General features: G+C 41.0%; 4 protein-coding genes across 4 annotated transcripts; 1 reads left to right on the top strand and 3 right to left on the bottom strand.

Moving 5' to 3' along the window:
- Positions 1–511: 511 nt before the first annotated feature.
- LOC124263713 (LIM/homeobox protein Awh-like) lies at positions 512–1174 on the bottom strand. Its single transcript, XM_046698377.1, has one exon. The coding sequence runs from the start codon at positions 1172–1174 to the stop codon at positions 512–514; it is 663 nt and encodes a 220-aa protein (XP_046554333.1).
- A 3756-nt stretch (positions 1175–4930) lies between these two features.
- Positions 4931–5593, bottom strand: LOC124263711 (LIM/homeobox protein Awh-like). The gene has a single exon (XM_046698376.1). It carries the CDS (start codon positions 5591–5593, stop codon positions 4931–4933), a length of 663 nt encoding a protein of 220 aa, XP_046554332.1.
- A 3759-nt stretch (positions 5594–9352) lies between these two features.
- On the bottom strand, positions 9353–10015 carry LOC124263710 (LIM/homeobox protein Awh-like). The gene has a single exon (XM_046698375.1). It carries the CDS (start codon positions 10013–10015, stop codon positions 9353–9355), a length of 663 nt encoding a protein of 220 aa, XP_046554331.1.
- A 2160-nt stretch (positions 10016–12175) lies between these two features.
- On the top strand, positions 12176–12847 carry LOC124263709 (LIM/homeobox protein Awh-like). The gene has a single exon (XM_046698374.1). It carries the CDS (start codon positions 12176–12178, stop codon positions 12845–12847), a length of 672 nt encoding a protein of 223 aa, XP_046554330.1.
- The last annotated feature ends 6663 nt before the right edge of the window (positions 12848–19510 follow it).

Below are 19510 nucleotides of genomic sequence, written 5' to 3'. Positions count from 1 at the left end.
GTTCAGTGGCCATGTTATTCATATTATTACTACATAAAATTCAGCATCCTCTTGGGAATTTTGTCACAAAAATCATTTATTCCATAAAATACAGAAAGCAAGTTTTCCTTCACTCCCGTTATATCTCCTAGCACCGCCTTAAGAGATAGAGTAGATTCCTCTCGTTATATTTGGGTCTTACATTTCAGTTGGGGCACTCAATGAACTGTTATTTCAACGTTAACTACTACCAAAAACAAATATTTGAAATAACTGTGCGTCAAAGTATGGACATAAAATAAATTACACGTTAAATATTGGCTATGTACAAAATAGTCACTGATGGCATAAATAATAACAAGTGGTACAATAAATAAAGTATACATATACACAATTAAATGCCTTAGCTGAGATAAAGCACTTCGAGCTGCAGTGGTTTGTTGACGATATCAACAACAAAAGCAATTTATAAAAATATAATTATCTACAATACAATAAGTTCCAGATGGTTCAATACAAAACGTTGTCATGTTCAATGCATGGCTCTCTTGAGCTTAGCACGTGCATTTTGGAACCACACTTGGGCCACTCTTCTGGGAAGACCCGCTTCTTCGGCGATCCTTCCGAGGTCACTTCCTGTAGGGTTGGTGTCAAGGTCGAAGTACTTCTGTAAAACTGCTACCTGGTCCTCGTTGAAGGTTGTTCGGAATCTCTTGGATTTTTGTCTGCAGTTAACGTTCTCGTCGTCGGGGTTGAGGACGTGGACTCTGCAAAGTACTCGTCCGTCGTGGATGGCGAAGTCTTCTCCTGTGGACAACTGTCTTTGGCACGTGCTGCACGAAAAACAGGCAAGGTGGTACATGTTCTCACCGGCCGATCTCACCCAATCTCCAGACTCGATGGGTCTTAAACAGGAACTACATTTGGTCTTATAAACCTGGGCGAAGTCTCTCTGACAGAATATGTTTCCGTCCCTGACGAAGCAAGTAGAATGTCCACCGAGCGTCACCTGACACACACAGCAACGCAGACAGTGCTCGTGCCACACGTGATCCCCAGCACGTAGATAGTACTGGTCAGTGATGACGTCACAGCACGTGAAACACAAGGGGTCAGCCACGTTGAAACTGAGAGCGATGAAGTCTGCCGATTCTTCCAAGTCGGAGGATAGATAGTCATATGACATGTCCGACATTTTGGAATAGCTCAGAAGGATCTGGAGGAGGACTTGTTGTGGAGATCTGATGACAGATGGAATGACGACTCCAGCACACATCAAGTCTATTTAAATGTTGGCTTGGCATCTTAGAGTGAACTGGAGTGCCATGATGACGCGAGATCAGTGTTTGGACAAGCAACGACATCAGAGTTATCTGCCGCGATGAGCTCACCCATTAATCATTGAGACTGATCGATGCATTGTTTCCTTGTCATTGGATGCTTGACATAACACACAGTTCACAAATATATTATGTTATCAAAACAAATCTCACGGATCAAAAGAAACAGTTGTTCATATTTCATACAATATTTTATAGATACGAAATGTTTGCCATTTGCCAACTAAAATACGAGCCTAGCATGTATACTTATATTACGATAAAAATATACTACAAAAAAACAAATGATGTCTAGTGTTTGGAGTATGTTTTGTCAGTGCAGAACCATTGTATTACTGAACACACGGGTTTAGCGCGCTACAAATTAAAGTCTCATCCAAACAGTCAAGTAAATAAAATTGTTGGATGGAATGGGATAAACCAAATATTTGAATACGATGTTAGTAAATATCCAACGTTTCTATACCGCTATATAGAATTCCTGAGCTTAGTATGTCCTGGTCTGTCTTGATATTTTCAGTCCGAAAAAATGTTCCACATATTTTTTGAACATGTTTATTGTTGTAGACGACTTACATGCTCATATCTGAAAGCGCCATCAGTTGATCATAGGTTAAACATCCCACGGTTCACGCGGAAATCTAATACTGAAGGTCAGAAACAAATCGGCAGATTTTATGTTAATATACATATAATCACGTGTATTTGCAGAGTAACATGTTTTGCATAATGGTGAGACCCTTGGCCACATATAACGCCCCATCTCATCTTTTGTTCTGTTTAAATACAAAGATGTGTTAGAAAATGAAGTAAATGTTTTGCTGCAACCTCAATTATAATTGGAATGAGGGAAAGTCTGATGAATTGTGTTATTTATTTTTACAATGTCGAGTTTATGATTATCAACCCCAGATTTGACCATTTGTGTTGCTGTAAGCATCTTGAGTAAGTTGGACCACATACGCAATGCCTTTCGTAAACGTATATAGATGTGTACCATACAGTACAAAATATAGTCTCTCTTAAATCGCTATCCGATTGGTCTTAGTTGTATAGTGAAGATTTTATTAATTGTATGCAATATTTAGAATGGAATTCTTCTGCGTGTCTGTTTCAGTGAATGAACGGTGATGGGCTCGGGGTACAGCATTGACATATCGAGCAGTTTGACCTTAACTGTATTTGCGACACGTAGACACAACGCATGCCCCTATCAATCAATGATTGACCGTGAAGGAGTCAATCAAAGCGTTAGATTGCACGTGACGGTGCGTGTCAACGCGGCTAACAAGGCGTCACTGCCGAAGTCGTTCACTCAGTTAGGTGGCTGTAACCGTAAGCACGACACGTAAATACATCTCATGCCTCCATCAACCAATGATTGACTATTGGTTGAGTCAATCAAAGCCCCGCGAGATTGTATGTGACGGCGTTAACGTGGTAAGTCCCGTTAGTCCGACTTTTGCATGTGTGTAAAAACAAACTGGTCGGGTTGCAGGGGTGTATCTTTAAGGTCCACTGGTTCTAGACAATTGGCAGTCAATGTTTTTACAACTGTAGGGTTAATGTTAATATGTTCACCGGAAAATAAGTGGACAAGTTTCACGCTGTAAAATATCATTTTTAATTAAACATTCAATGTGACGGTAATTACTATTGTCTACATAATATATAATACAAATTCATACTACATAATATATACATAACAAGTTTATAGCACTAAAATAAGCAACTTTAAATAACACAACATACAGTAGCACTACAAATGACCATTTCCTTATGAATTAAATTAAATAGCACAAATCATATATGGTGAAAGCAAAATATACAGGCAACACAGATATACGGTCCAGAACCAAGAAGCACGAGCTCAACAACTTAACACAATAATAGGAGACATTTTCCAGGTACTCCGTCAATGTCAGGTCGTTATTTGCACACCTGAACTTCGAGATATCTAGTCGTTCCTCTAAATCTCTGTACTTCTTCTTTTCTTTTCTTTTTCTTTTTCTTTATTTTTTTATTTAAAAAAAATATATATATTTGTTTTTATTTATTTATTTTTATTTATTTATTTTTTTTGGGGAGGGGCAGTCTTTGGCCAGCATTGTACTGAAGCATCTTTGTCTCGTTCAGTACTTTTTCATCTGCCAAGAACTTGGGCAACTCGAGAAAAGGTTGGGATGTTATTTTCCCACAACCTTCGTGAGACGGCAATGCCAACTCCCGAGGTTGTTGTTTGTGCGGGGACCGTCAGTATTTTTGATAATTGGGCTATGGCAAAAAATGTTCAGGTGTAATATAAATGGAAAATTTCTACATGTTACTCATACAGAACATGTATAATAATATCAAATCATGTGTTAACATTAGTAAATCCTACTCGGACTAATTCTTCAGTCACTCTGGAGTAAGACAAGGAGAAAACTTGTCACCGCTACTGTTTTCAATTTTTATAAACGATTTAGAAGAATTGCTACTATCTCATGGTTCCGAGAGTATAACCATCAACTTTTAATTTAGATAATTATATAGACCAATGTATTAAGTTTCTGTTATTGCATGAATTGATGAAATGGTACAGTCGAAAAGATTCACCTTGACTTCGTTGTGTACAGGTCTGTGGTTGTGGTCTCCAGGTATTTGGGAAATTATGTCGTTCACTGTTGAGACTGATATGCAGTCTTTCTGAATGCATCTCCACGATGCATATAAATATAACCATTTATTTATATCTTCCACCACGAGAACTAGGATATAACCAATTGTGCATTTGCCATAACTGAAGTTGTGGAAATGATGATGAAAACTGTCAGTTCCAACATTCTTATAGCATGCAAGTTTATGTAAGAAATTGAATAACTTACTACTAATGAATTGAGAGAACTAAACTCACTCACTTAAGCCGCTGGTTCACATGTCATCCAGCTGGTACAAATGTCATATTTCGCTGCCTTAGTGGACACATTTCACATTTTGTAGAAAACCAGTGTCTTAATCCGTTTTCAAAACATTCAACATCAAAGGAATTTTACCTCGACCTTAAGGTCGAACTTACGGGACTACCCCGTTGACGTGGCTGGCTGTGCTGTCACGCCCGAAGTCGTTCATTCAATGTAATGTCCGTATACGTAGAAACATATAACGTCATGGACGAAGACCCGGGTTCGATCCCCGACATGGGTACAATGTGTGAAGCCCACCCTGGTGTCCTTCGCCGTGATATTGCTGAAGGGAAATTAAGTGCACTCTTCCCCCTGCGAGAAGCACTAGTGTAAACAAAATATTATTATGCACCTTTTACATTACACTTGTTTACACAACAAAATAAAATGTGCGTCGAATCCTTTATTAATGGTCAAAGAATGGACATCAAATAAATTACACGTTACACATTGACTATGTACAAAATAGTCACTGATGACATAAATAATAACAAGTGGTAAAAGGAATATAATATATATAATTAAATGCCTTAGCTGAGATAGAGCACTTGAAGCTGCAGTGGTTAGTTGGCGATTATCAACAAGAAGGACAATATATAAATACATAATTATCTACAATACAATACTAGTAAGTTCCAGATGGTTCAATACAATACGTTGTAATGTTCAATGCATGGCCCTCTTGAGCTTAGCACGTGCATTTTGGAACCATACTTGGGCCACTCGTCTGGGAAGACCCGCTTCTTCGGCGATCCTCCCGAGGTCACTTCCGGTAGGGTTGGTGTCAAGGTCGAAGTACTTCTGTAAAACTGCTACCTGGTCCTCGTTGAAGGCTGTTCGGAATCTCTTGGATTTTTGTCTGCAGTTGACGTTCTCTTCATCGAGGTTGAGGGCGTGGACTCGGCAAAGTACTCGGCCGTCGTGGATGGCGAAGTCTTCTCCTGTGGACAACTGTTTTTGGCACGTGCTGCACGAGAAACATGCAAGGTGGTACATGTTCTCACCGGCCGATCTCACCCAATCTCCAGACTCGATGGGTCTTAAACAGGAACTACATTTGGTCTTATAAACTTGAGCGAAGTCTCTCTGACAGAATATATTTCCGTCTCTGACGAAGCAAGTAGAATGTCCACTAAGCGTCACCTGACACACACAGCAACGCAGACAGTGCTCGTGCCACACGTGATCCCCAGCACGTAGATAGTACTGGTCGGTGATGACGTCACAGCACGTGAAACACAAGGGGTCAGCCACGTTGAAACTGAGAGCGATGAAGTCTGCCGATTCTTCCAAGTCGGAGGATAGATAGTCATATGACATGTCCGACATTTTGGAATAGCTCAGAAGGATCTGGAGGAGGACTTGTTGTGGAGATCTGATGACAGATGGAATGACGACTCCAGCACACATCAAGTCTATTTAAATGTTGGCTTGGCATCTTAGAGTGAACTGGAGTGCCATGATGACGCGAGATCAGTGTTTGGACAAGCAACGACATCAGAGTTATCTGCCGCGATGAGCTCACCCATTAATCATTGAGACTGATCGATGCATTGTTTCCTTGTCATTGGATGCTTGACATAACACACAGTTCACAAATATATTATGTTATCAAAACAAATCTCACGGATCAAAAGAAACAGTTGTTCATATTTCATACAATATTTTATAGATACAAAATGTTTGCCATTTGCCAACTGAAATACATAGCATGTATACTTATATTACGATAAAAATATACTACAAGGAAACAATTGATGTCTAGTGTTTGGAGTATGTTTTGTCAGTGCAGAACCATTGTATTATTGCACACACGGGTTTAGCGCGCTACAAATTAAAGTCTCATCCAAACTGTCAAGTAAATAAAATTGTTGGATGGAATGGGATAAACCAAATATTTGAATACGATGTTAGTACATATCCAACGTTTCTATACCGCTATATAGAATTCCTGAGCTTAGTATGTCCTGGTCTGTCTTCATATTTTCAGTCCGAAAAAATGTTCCAAATATGTTTTTAACATGTTTATTGTTGTAGACAACTTACATGCTCATATCTGAAAGGGCCATCAGTTGATCATAGGTTAAACATCCCACGGTTCACGCGGAAATCTAATGCTGAAGGTCAGGAACAAATCGGCAGATTTTATGCTAATATACATATAATCACGTGTATTTGCAGAGTAATTATAACATGTTTTGCATAATGGTGAGACCCTTGGCCACATATAACGCACCATCTCATCTTTTGTTCTGTTTAAATACAAAGATGTGTTAGAAAATGAAGTAAATGTTTTGCTGCAAACTCAATTTTAATTGGAATGAGGGAAAGTCTGATGAATTTGTTATTTATTTTTACAATGTCGAGGTTTATGATTATCAACCCCAGATTTGACCATTTGTGTTGCTGTAAGCATCTTAAGTATGTTGGACCACATACGCAATGCCTTTCGTAAACGTATATAGATGTGTACCATACAGTACAAAATATAGTCTCTCTTAAATCGCTATCCGATTGGTCTTAGTTGTATAGTGAAGATTTTATTAATTGTATGCAATATTTAGAATGGAATTCTTCTGCGTGTCTGTTTCAGTGAATGAACGGTGATGGGCTCGGGGTACAGCATTGACATATCGAGCAGTTCGACCTTAACTGTATTTGCGACACGTAGACACAACCCATGCCCCTATCAATCAATGATTGACCGTGAAGGAGTCAATCAAAGCGTTAGATTGCACGTGACGGTGCGTGTCAACCCGGCTAGCAAGGCGTCACGCCCGAAGTCGTTCACTCAGTTAGGTGGCTGTAACCGTAAGCACGACACGTAAATACATCTCATGCCTCCATCAACCAATGATTGACTATTGGTTGAGTCAATCAAAGCCCCGCGAGATTGTATGTGACGGCGTTAACGTGGTAAGGTCCCGTCAGTCCGACCTTTGCATGGGTGTAAAAACAAACTGGTCGGGTTGCAGGGGTGTATCTTTAAGGTCCACTGGTTCTAGACAATTGGCAGTCAATGTTTTTACAACTGTAGGGTTAATGTTAATATGTTCACCGCTAAATAAGTGGACAAGATTCACGCTGTAAAATATCATTTTTAATTAAACATTCAATGTGACGGTAATTACTATTGTCTACATAATATATAATACAAATTCATATAACATAATATATACATAAAAAAGTTTATAGCACCAAAATACGCAACTTTAAATAACACAACATACAATAGCACTACAAATGACCATTTCCTTATGAATTAAATTAAATAGCACAAATCATATATGGTGAAAGCAAAATATACAGGCAACACAGATATACGGTCCAGAACCAAGAAGCACGAGCTCAACAACTTAACACAATAATAGGAGACATTTTCCAGGTACTCCGTCAATGTCAGGTCGTTATTTGCACACCTGAACTTCGAGATATCTAGTCGTTCCTCTAAATCTCTGTACTTCTTCTTTTCTTTTCTTTTTCTTTTTCTTTATTTTTTTATTTAAAAAAATATATATATTTTTTTATTTATTTTTTGTATTTATTTATTTTTTTATTTATTTTTTTTTGGGGAGGCAGTCTTTGGCCAGCATTGTACTGAAGCATCTTTGTCTCGTTCAGTACTTTTCATCTGCCAAGAACTTGGGCAACTCGAGAAAAGGTTGGGATGTTATCCCCACAACCTTCGTGAGACGGCAATGCCAACCCCCGAGGTTGTTGTTTGTGCGGGGACCGTCAGTATTTTTGATAATTGGGCTATGGCAAAAAATGTTCAGGTGTAATATAAATGGAAAATTTCTACATGTTACTCATACAGAACATGTATAATAATATCAAATCATGTGTTAACATTAGTAAATCCTACTCGGACTAATTCTTCAGTCACTCTGGAGTAAGACAAGGAGAAAACTTGTCACCGCTACTGTTTTCAATTTTTATAAACGATTTAGAAGAATTGCTACTATCTCATGGTTCCGAGAGTATAACCATCAACTTTTAATTTAGATAATTATATAGACCAATGTATTAAGTTTCTGTTATTGCATGAATTGATGAAATGGTACAGTCGAAAAGATTCACCTTGACTTCGTTGTGTACAGGTCTGTGGTTGTGGTCTCCAGGTATTTGGGAAATTATGTCGTTCACTGTTGAGACTGATATGCAGTCTTTCTGAATGCATCTCCACGATGCATATAAATATAACCATTTATTTATATCTTCCACCACGAGAACTAGGATATAACCAATTGTGCATTTGCCATAACTGAAGTTGTGGAAATGATGATGAAAACTGTCAGTTCCAACATTCTTATAGCATGCAAGTTTATGTAAGAAATTGAATAACTTACTACTAATGAATTGAGAGAACTAAACTCACTCACTTAAGCCGCTGGTTCACATGTCATCCAGCTGGTACAAATGTCATATTTCGCTGCCTTAGTGGACACATTTCACATTTTGTAGAAAACCAGTGTCTTAATCCGTTTTCAAAACATTCAACATCAAAGGAATTTTACCTCGACCTAAAGGTCGAACTTACGGGACTACCCCGTTGACGTGGCTGGCTGTGCTGTCAAGCCCGAAGTCGTTCATTCAATGTAATGTCCGTATACGTAGAAACATATAACGTCATGGACGAAGACCCGGGTTCGATTCCCGACATGGGTACAATGTGTGAAGCCCATTTCTGGTGTCCTTCGCCGTGATATTGCTGAAGGGAAATTAAGTGCACTCTTCCCCTTCGAGAAGCACTAGTGTAAACAAAATATTATTATGCACCTTTTACATTACACTTGTTTACACAACAAAATAAAATGTGCGTCGAATCCTTTATTAATGGTCAAAGTATGGACATAAAATAAATTACATGTTAAATATTGGCTAGGTACAGAACAGTCACTGATGGCATAAATAATAACAAGTGGTAAAATAAATAAAGTATATACACAATTAAGTGCCTTAGCTGAGATAGAGCACTTCGAGCTGCAGTGATTAGTTGACGATATCAACAACAAGGACAATTTATAAATACATAATTATCTACAATACAATAAGTTCCAGAGTTGTCAATACAAAACGTTGTCATGTTCAATGCATGGCCCTCTTGAGCTTAGCACGTGCATTTTGGAACCACACTTGGGCCACTCGTCTGGGAAGACCCGCTTCTTCGGCGATCATCCCGAGGTCACTTCCGGCTGGGTTAGTGTCAAGGTCGAAGTACTTCTGTAAAACTGCTACCTGGTCCTCGTTGAAGACTGTTCGGAATCTCTTGGATTTTGATCTGCAGTTAACGTTCTCGTCGTCGGGGTTGAGGGCGTGGACTCTGCAAAGTACTCGTCCGTCGTGTATGGCGAAGTCTTCTCCTGTGGACAATTGTCTTTGGCACGTGCTGCACGAAAAACATGCAAGGTGGTACATGTTCTCACCAGCCGATCTCACCCAATCTCCAGACTCGATGGGTCGTAAACAGGAACTACATTTGGTCTTATAAACCTGGGCGAAGTCTCTCTGACAGAATATGTTTCCGTCTCTGACGAAGCAAGTAGAATGTCCACCGAGCGTCACCTGACACACACAGCAACGCAGACAGTGCTCGTGCCACACGTGATCCCCAGCACGTAGATAGTACTGGTCGGTGATGACGTCACAGCACGTGAAACACAAGGGGTCAGCCACGTTGAAACTGAGAGCGATGAAGTCTGCCGATTCTTCCAAGTCGGAGGATAGATAGTCATATGACATATCCGACATTTTGGAATAGCTCAGAAGGATCTGGAGGAGGACTTGTTGTGGAGATCTGATGACAGATGGAATGATGACTCCAGCACACATCAAGTCTATTTAAATGTTGGCTTGGCATCTTAGAGTGAACTGGAGTGCCATGATGACGCGAGATCAGTGTTTGGACAAGCAATGACATCAGAGTGATCAGCCGCGACGAGTCCACTCAGTAATCATTGATACTGAACATTGCACTGTTTCCTTGTCATCGATGAGCTCGCTCATCATGCAGGTTGATGATGCTTGACATAACACACAGTTCACAAATACGTTATGTTATTAAAACAAATCTCATAAATCAAAAGAAAAACTAACAACAGTTCATATTTCATATAATGGATGCAAAATATTTGCCATTTGCAAACTTACGAGTCAAGCATTTATATTGTGATAAAACTATCATAAGAAGGAAACAATAGATTTCTTTGTGTGGCCTACGCTTTGTCAATACAGAACAATTGTATTAATGCACACACGGGTTAATCGCGCGACAAATTCGCGTTATACATCTCATCCAAGCAGTAAAAAAAGCAAATTGTTGGATGAAATGGGATAAAACAATTGTTGAAATACGGTGTAATTAAATATTTAACGTTCATATATCTCTATACAGAATTATTGAGCTTTATGTGTCTCGGTCTGTGGTGATATTTCCAAATTCATAGCTAATCTTATTTTTATTGTTGTTCACGACTTCCATGATGATATTTAAAAGCGCCATGAGGTGATCACAGGTCAAACACCCCGTGGTTCACTCTGAAATATTGATGGTGAGAAACAAATCTCAGATATTATGTTGTTTAGTAACACTCATGTGCATATCCAGAGTAACGCGTCTTCATGGTGAGACTGTCTGACTGAGTTTTGGTTTTACGCCACTATTAGCAATATTCCAGCAACATCATGCGGGGACACCAGAAATGGTCTTCACACATTGTACCCATGTGGGGATTCGAACCGGGTCTTCGGCGTGACGAGCCAACGCTTTAACCACTAGGCTACCCCACCGCCCCTTCATGGTGAGACCCTTTGGCAAATAGGAGAATGTACCGGCTAATCTTTGGTTCCGATTAAATGTGAAGATGTTTCAAACAATGAAGTACATACGTTGCTGTAATGTCCATTATAAATGGACTCGGAGAAAGTCTGGTGAATTGTGTTATTCATTGTTTCAAATCGTCGAGTTTTCACTTGTTGAATAATGTTGAATAAATGTTATCAACCCCGGGTTTGGTCTTAATGTTGTCTGGGTACAATGTGTGAAGACCATTCCTTGTGTCTCCCGCCGTTTTACGCTGGAATATTGCTAAAAGCGGCGTAAAACTAAACTCACTCACTCACTCTTAATGTTGTCGGAAGATGTTTAGGTATGTTAGAAAACATGCGCAATCATTCATGGAAACGCATGTACATATGTACCATGCATTTCAAAATGTAATTTTTTCTCTTAAATCGTTAACCGATTGGTCTTAGATGTATAGCAAAGATGTTATTCATTGTATGCAATATTAAGAGTGGGAGTTTAAAAACGTGTGTGTGGTTGTTTCGGTGAATTAACAGTAGATGTAGGGCTCGGGGTGCTGTATTGATTGGTCAATCAATTGGACAGTAACTGTATACACGACGCGTAAATACAACTCATGTTCCTATCAGTCAATGATTGACTGTTGACGGAGTCAATCAGAGCGCCCGGAGATTTGCGTGACGGTGCATGTCAAGCTGGCTAACAAGGGCGTCACGCCCGAAGTGGTTCACTCATACTTGTAACAGCAACACGACGCGTAACTACATCCCATGCCCCTATCAGTCAATGATTGAATGTTAAGCGTGTCAATCAAAGCAACGCGAGATTATACGTGATGGTGCGTGTCAACCTGACTAACAAATGCGTCGTTCACTCATAGCTGAAACAATATGCACAAGGTGTAAATATATCTCATGCCTCAATCAGCCAATGATTGAATATCGATGGTGCCAATCATACCGACGCTGACAGTGCCGTCACTCCCGAAGTCGTTCACTCAGCGTGATGTCCGTAGAAGTATATAACGTCATGGACGCACCGTCAATCATCCGCATTCCCTTCTTCGACTGAGCTGCATCTACATCTGTAACGGCACTTGCTCCATCATGTCTCACTCGTCGTATATGTCCTCTTCAGCGTCGGATCTCGAGGATGAGATACAATCATATCTCACTAGTCTCAGCCCGGACCCTGACATGCCGATCTGTTTCACGTGCTGTGACGTCATCACCGACCAATACTATCTACGTGCTGGGAATCACGTGTGGCACGAGAACTGTCTGAGTTGCTGTGTGTGTCAGGTGACACTTGGTGGACATTCAACATGCTTCGTCAGGGACGAAAACATATTCTGTCAGAGAGTCTTCGCCAAAGTTTACCAGACAAAGTGTAGTTCCTGTTTACGACCCATCGAGTCTGGAGACTGGGTGAGATCGGCCGGTGAGAACATGTACCACCTTGCCTGTTTCTCGTGCAGCACGTGCCAAAGACAATTGTCCACAGGAGAAGACTTTGCCATCCACGACGGCCGCATTCTTTGTCGAGTCCACGTCCTCAACCCCGACGACGAGAACGTCACCTGCCGACCAATGTCCAAGAGATTCCGAACAGCCTTCACTGAGGACCAGGTCGCCACTCTACAACGCCACTTCGAGATCGACCCCAACCCAAATAGCCTTCACCTTGATCAGGTTGCCATGGACGCAGGACTGTCGAAGAAGGTGACAAAAGTCTGGTTTCAAAATGCTCGAGCGAAATTGAGGAAATCCAAACACTAATTTCTGACAACCAAGAGGAGACCCGAGGACAATATTTCAGTGACAATCAGTATGCAGTGTACATACTTCTAACAAAGCAGCGGTTCTGCTAGTATCGCTTGTTTATGGTGCTACCTGTCTCCTGTGCATACTCTATGAGACTGTGTGTAATTTTTTGTCATTACTGTCTGACAATGTATATCAATAAAATAGTGAAATGAACTTTTTATCGGTCATATCTTTCAAGTTATCTGCAACCCGTGAAGATACGGGTTAGAATTGATCTTCAGCAACCTATGCTTGTCGTAAGAGGCGACTAGTGGGATCGGGTGGTCAGGCTCGCTGACTTGGTTGACACATGTCATCGTATCCCAATTGCGTAGATCGATGCTCATGCTTTTGATCATTGGATTGTCTGGTCCAGATTCGATTATTTACAGACCGCCGCCATATAGCTGGAATATTGCTGGGTGCGGCGTAAAACTAAACTCACACACTCAAGTTATTTGCATATACCCACTTTTGTAAATCAGGTTACCTTCCTTACAGTTACCTCTTTAGGAAAAGTGATTCCCGACTATTGGGATCCAAACGAATGAAATTTTACAATACAGAATTTCGGCAAGTCTTTCATGAATGTATACAACTAAAAGTGAGTATTGGTTTCCATGGAAAGCGTTGCTTTAAATTTCTACTGCAGAGATTGGTGGATATTTTATCCACTACTTACCGGCAGGAACAACGGGTGGAAGAGTCGTCTAAGTGCCGCAGTTCGCTGTGTAGAGTAGCGCCCTTGGGTGAGCTAGGAGCCTCGGCTTGAAGCTTAGTTCACCTTATTATGTTCCTAGAATGGTCATCACCATACCAGCATTCGTGGGTTTCACCAAAGTAGTAAAAGCCCAAGATCGACATTCGGACTTTACTGGTATATTTAACTGACACGCTAACAGTATGCTGAAATACTAGAATGTTGTTCAAAGCAAAATAAACCCATCCTCACTCTACATATTGACAATAATGACATATGACTGCTGTCATAGTTATATATACAATCCTATAGAAGGAATCCACATCATGCAGTAGTTGGGTGATAATGATCGATGAAGTGATTCCAATCACACGAGGGTCCATATCAGTGTTCGTACCAGAGTCCATGCTAGAGATTATACCAGAGTCCATGCTAGGGTCCATACCAGAGATTATACCAGAGTCCATGCTAGGGTCCATACCAGAGATTATACCAGAGTCCATGCTAGGGTCCATACCAGAGATTATATATGAGTCCATACTAGGGTCCATACCAGAGTTATACAAGAGTTCATGCCAGGATCCATACCAGAGATTATTATACTCCAGAGTCCATGCTAGGATCCATACCAGAGATTATACCAGAGTCCATGCTAGGGTCCATACCAGAGATTATACCAGAGTCCATGCTAGGGTCCATACCAGAGGAGTCCATGCTAGGGTCCATACCAGAGATTATACCAGAGTCCATGAGGGTCCATACCAGAGATTATACCAGAGTCCATGCTAGGGTCCATACCAGAGATTATACCAGAGTCCATGCTAGGGGTCCATACCAGAGATTATACCAGAGTCCATGCTAGGGTCCATACCAGAGATTATACCAGAGTCCATGCTAGGGTCCATACCAGAGATTATACCAGAGTCCATGCTAGGGTCCATACCAGAGATTATACCAGAGTCCATGCTAGGGTCCATACCAGAGATTATACCAGAGTCCATGCTAGGGTCCATACCAGAGATTATATACCAGAGTCCATGCTAGGGTCCATACCAGAGATTATACCAGAGTCCATGCTAGGGTCCATACCAGAGATTATACCAGAGTCCATGCTAGGGTCCATACCAGAGATTATACCAGAGTCCATGCTAGGGTCCATACCAGAGATTATACCAGAGTCCATGCTAGGGTCCATACCAGAATTAATATATGAGTTCATACTAGAGTCCATGCTAGGGTCCATACCAGAGATTATACCATGAGTCCATACCAGAATTAATATATGAGTTCATATCCATACCAGGGGATCCATACCAGAGTCCATGCTAGGGTCCATACCAGAGTCCAGTTCACACTAAGGTCCATACTAGGGTCCATACCAGAGATTATACCAGAGTCCATGCTAGGGTCCATACCAGAGATTATACCAGAGTCCATGCTAGGGTCCATACCAGAGATTATACCAGAGTCCATGCTAGGGTCCATACCAGAGTCCATACCAGAGTCCATGCTAGGGTCCATACCAGAGATTATACCAGAGTCCATGCTAGGGTCCATACCAGAGATTATACCAGAGTCCATGCTAGGGTCCATACCAGAGAGATTATACCAGAGTCCATGCTAGGATCCATACCAGAGATTATACCAGAGTCCATGCTAGGGTCCATACCAGAGATTATACCAGAGTCCATGCTAGGGTCCATACCAGAGTCATACCAGGGTCCATACTAGGGTCCATACCAGAGATTAAGAGTTCATACAAGAGTTCTAGAGTCCATGCTAGGGTCAACTCTCCATACCAGAGATTCCATACCAGAGTCCATGCTAGGGTCCATACCAGAGTTATACCAGGGTCCATGCTAGGGTCCATACCAGAGATTATACCAGAGTCCATGCTAGGGTCCATACCAGAGATTATACCAGAGTCCATGCTAGGGTCCATACCAGAGATTATACCAGAGTCCATGCTAGGGTCCATACCAGAGATTATACCAGAGTCCATGCTAGGGTCCATACCAGAATTAATATATGAGTTCACACTAAGGTCCATACAAGAGTTCATACAAGAGTTCATGCCAGGGTTCATACCAGGGTCCATAACAGATCATACCCAACTCTCCAACTAAATCAAACATACAGAGTAAATGCAATTCATTTGAACCTCAGGCAATATTTAAATGTTTTGTGCTGTAGCAACTCTTTCACTTTACTTGCTTATTCTAAACATGTATCTTCAACTTCGTAACATTTTATAAAACAGTTACATGTTAGAGGTTTAAAATACGCAAATAGCAAAGATATTATCAGTATATTGAAAACTTTACATATTCAGGAGGTTTCTACAAAATCTTTAAACAGTAATAGTTCGTTACTCTCAACCGGGTGACTCACTTGTACTTCTGAAACGAGTCCGTGTCGCTCTCTCAAACACACGCCATCTGATCGGCAGATTCTGACATTACATTTCAAGTCGATCAACAGATAATGAGGATGTTTCAGATTTTACGAGTGTTTCCTGTTGCGAGGATTCCGCTCTTTTGGTGTCCCCTTCTAAATAATTATATATAAGCTATCCTAATGACAAATCTAACCCTCTTTGGGTCTCTACCTAACATGAGTTATTCTCCTGTCATTGTTCTTCCACAACAATAAACGTAAATGGTAATTTGTTTCATCTGAAACACACAGAAACTATTCCACTGATCTTGTGGAAGGAGCGCCAGGCAGGGGGTGGTGGGGTAGCCTAATGGTTAAAGCGTTGGCTCGTCACGCCGAAGACCCGGGTTCGAATCCCAACATGGGCACAATGTGTGAAGCCCATTTCTGGTGTCCCCCGCCGTGATGTTGCTGGAATATTGCTAAAAGCGGCGTAAAACCACACTCACTCAGTCAGGCAGGCAGGCAGGAGAGCGAGAGTTGGTAGTTTGATCCCCTGAGTCAGCTTACAAAATACGTTAAAATGTGGTACTTGTTATTACCCTGTCTGTCGATCAGCCTGAAGAGAGAAAAAACTCTTGTCGATGTAGCAGGATCCGGTCACTCACTGTGACCACATCATACAAGTGATTGGTTTACCCTCGGACCAAATCACTCTCCTCAGGACTTAACACTCCACTCAGGATTATAACACTCCCTTTGCAGGATGAAAGCACACGCCAGACAGAAGCACTACCCTAATACTACCTGCATGACGTATCGTAATGCGTTTTGTCGATATCTCCTCTACTTTCAGTTTTCAATGTTATTATTGTGTTATAATGTAAAGCCGTGTTTCGATTGTGTTACTGTTTGTGTTTACATTCCGAGGGCAGTGGTATCTATGGGGCAGACGCGTGCCTCTGTATTCTTACATTTCATCGCATCAGGAGATGATGGTAATTGCCCAATGCTGCATAGTTTAGATCACTGTTGCTGTCTAAGATGATCGTTATTGCCCCGGGTTGCATAGTTTAGATCACTGTTGCTGTCTGAGATGATCGTTATTGCCCCGGGTTGCATAGTTTAGATCACTGTTGCTGTCTGAGATGATCGTTATTGCCCAGGCTGGGATCACTGTTGCTGTCTGAGATGATCGTTATTGCATAGCTGCATTTTAGATCACTGTTGCTGTCTGAGATGATCGTTATTGCCCAGGGCTGCATAGTTTAGATCACTGTTGCTGTCTGAGATGATCGTTATTGCCCATGCTGCATAGTTTAGATCACTCCCCCAGGAGATGATCAGCCCAATGCTGCATAGTTTAGATCACTGTTGCTGTCTGAGATGATCGTTATTGCCCAGGACTGCATAGTTTAGATCACTGTTGCTGTCTGAGATGATCGTTATTGCCCAGGACTGCATAGCTTAGATCACTGTTGCTGTCTGAGATGATCGTTATTGCCCAGGACTGCATAGCTTAGGTCACTGTTGCTGTCTGAGATGATCGTTATTGTCCAGGACTGCATACCTTAGATCGCTGTTGCTGTCTGAGATGATGGTTATTGCCCAATGCTGCATACCTTAGATCACTGCTGCTGTCTGAGATGATGGTTATTACCCAATGCTGCATAGCTTAGATCACTGTTGCTGTCTGAGATGATCGTCATTGCCCAGGACTGCATACCTAAGGTCACTATTGCTTCCAGGAGAATATTATTATCAATGACTTGCGTTTACCACAGTTTGAGCATTTAGTACTGCTGTCTGAGATGATTGTTATTGCCCAGGACTGCATAGTTTAGATCACTGTTGCTGTCTGAGATGATCGTTATTGCCCAGGACTGCATAGCTTAAGTCACTGTTGCTGTCTGAGATGATCGTTATTGTCCAGGACTGCATAACTTAGATCCCTGTTGCTGTCTGAGATGATGGTTATTGCCCAATGTTGCATACCTTAGATCGCTGTTGCTGTCTGAGATGATGGTTATTGCCCAATGCTGCATACCTCAGATCACTGTTGCTGTCTGAGATGATCGTTATTGCCCGGGACTGCATAGCTTAGTTCACTGATGCTGTCTGAGATGATCGTCATTGTCCAGGACTGCATACCTTAGGTCACTGTTGCTTCCAGGAGAATATTATTAACAATGACTTGCGTTTACCACAGTTTTAGCATTTAGTACTGCCATAAGGTTTTCCACTGGCACTATAAAGTGTATTGCCATTGTATTTACTTTGTAGTAATTTGTCCCTGTTCATCACGTTATTTACCCTGAAAAGTCAAACTCATAAATATCGCGTGAATCGGCCTTATACTCAAGACAATCCCGGATTCGTCGATGGCATGCTCCATATCAAGGGTGCAATGTCAACTTTATTCCACCCCATTCTTCCTTCAGGGCACCTAAAATTGGACTTGAATATATATTTCCTATTGGGCACTATGCCAATTATCCGCGGTGTCTCTGGAGATATAAACTTATAAAATTAAATACAACGCATTTAATATGAGACAAAATATCATTCGTCAATATGTGAACATCACTCACATCCATATCACTCACACACAAATCAATAGTAACCCCCAGCAGATATTTTCTGTGGCATTATATACCACTTTGGAGCTGAGTTATACTATTTCAAAAACATATTCCTTTTCTTTTGATATATTTTGCATTTGTTCCAGGGGACTGATTTGATCCTAAGGTGTGTGGGGGTTGGGGGTGAGGGGTGTACGGGATTTTATCCCTATAGGAGTGTTTTGATCCTGAGAGGGGAGTGCTTTCATCCCAGAATAATTTCACTCAAGAATGTATCAGTTCAAGGATCAGGTATCTCTAGATCTCTTATCCTCCTTTCATCCTGTCACACCGGTCCGGGGGGGTGTTTATAAATGTTTAACAATGGCATGGTATCTAATAGTCTAAAGCTTAGTGTCTGAATATATATACATATACAATTTGATGGAAACAATTCCTTTTATGCGTTTTGTAGTGCAATGAACTTAAACACTTCATCTTGTAATCGCTTTGATTCAAAATAAGGAAAACCCTCTCAAACTACCGTGGGAAAAATATTCTAAGGGACTGTTAATAATTTATGGCTAGGGGGGGTGATGATGATTTTTGTGGAGAAGCATGTACAATGGAATGACACCCCCCCCCCTAAATGTATGTACAAAATAAGTGACCCCTGCATGTCATGTACAAAATCAAATCAAATCCCCTTCCCCATAATTTCTAACCATAATTTTAAACACATTTTTATGTACAAAATTGCTGACCCCCTAGTACGTGTGTACAAAATTGCTGACCCCCACTAGCTCCACAGAACAAAATGGGTGACACCCCAAAATCATCAAACCACCCCCCCCCACCCCTAGACATAAATTATGAACGGTCCCTAATTTCAATGGATCATCCTACAGCAAATATTAATGTAACTTATTGCCAGCATAATTTATTGTGTAAAGATGTACGTTGTTCCCATGAGTTGTAAAAAAATCTTTCTAAAACGGT

The sequence above is a fragment of the Haliotis rubra genome, unplaced genomic scaffold (genome assembly GCF_003918875.1).
Source record: "Haliotis rubra isolate DU_JTF1 unplaced genomic scaffold, ASM391887v1 Scf896, whole genome shotgun sequence".
NCBI lineage: Eukaryota > Metazoa > Mollusca > Gastropoda > Lepetellida > Haliotidae > Haliotis > Haliotis rubra.
Note: the sequence above shows the minus strand (reverse complement) of the source record. Positions and strands in the feature narration are given on the sequence as shown.